The 542-nt window shown below is 78.4% G+C and overlaps 1 protein-coding gene across 1 annotated transcript; it reads left to right on the top strand.

The window, feature by feature from the left end:
* Positions 1-21: 21 nt before the first annotated feature.
* On the top strand, positions 22-357 carry MNEG_15693 (hypothetical protein; the record flags this gene model as incomplete). The annotated part of the gene is made up of 1 exon (XM_014035836.1): positions 22-357. A coding segment is annotated over one exon (336 nt), but the record flags the coding sequence as incomplete, so codon positions are not given.
* Between the last annotated feature and the right edge of the window lie 185 nt (positions 358-542).

Below are 542 nucleotides of genomic sequence, written 5' to 3' on the forward strand. Positions count from 1 at the left end.
CCGCATGCGCGCGCCCCCAAGCAGCGCACGCCGGCGAAGCGGCGGCGCGTCGCCACGTCCCGCGCGATCGAGAGCCTCATCCAAGAGAAGGAGGCTCACCAGCAGCACAAGCGCCGCCGAGGCGGCGGCGCTGGCGGTGGCGGGGGCCGTGTGGGAGGGCCGGGCGTGGCGGAGCCTTCCGCCGCCGCCGAGCAGGCGCCGCCGGCGATCCCGCCCCCGCACGCGCCCGGCGCCGGCGTCCCGGCGCTCGTGGCGGCGGCGGCGGCGAGGGGGCCCCAGCCACTTCAGCAGCAGCAGCAGCAGCAGCAGCAGGCACGGCAGCAGGCGCCAGACCAGCAGCCAAACACACAGCAGCAGGTGCGGACGCCGCCGCCCCGCACGCCGGCGGCGCACCATCCGGATGTGAAGCTTGGCCCTCAGCAGACGCCAGACACGGCGCAGCAGCAGCTGCAGCTGCAGCTGCACCACTCCCTGCCGCCGCGACCGGGAAGCGCCGACAGCGGCCGCGGCGGCGGCGCCGGCGCCGGCGCGAGCGGCAGGGG

This window comes from Monoraphidium neglectum (genome assembly GCF_000611645.1).
Source record: "Monoraphidium neglectum strain SAG 48.87 unplaced genomic scaffold scaffold05568, whole genome shotgun sequence".
NCBI lineage: Eukaryota > Viridiplantae > Chlorophyta > Chlorophyceae > Sphaeropleales > Selenastraceae > Monoraphidium > Monoraphidium neglectum.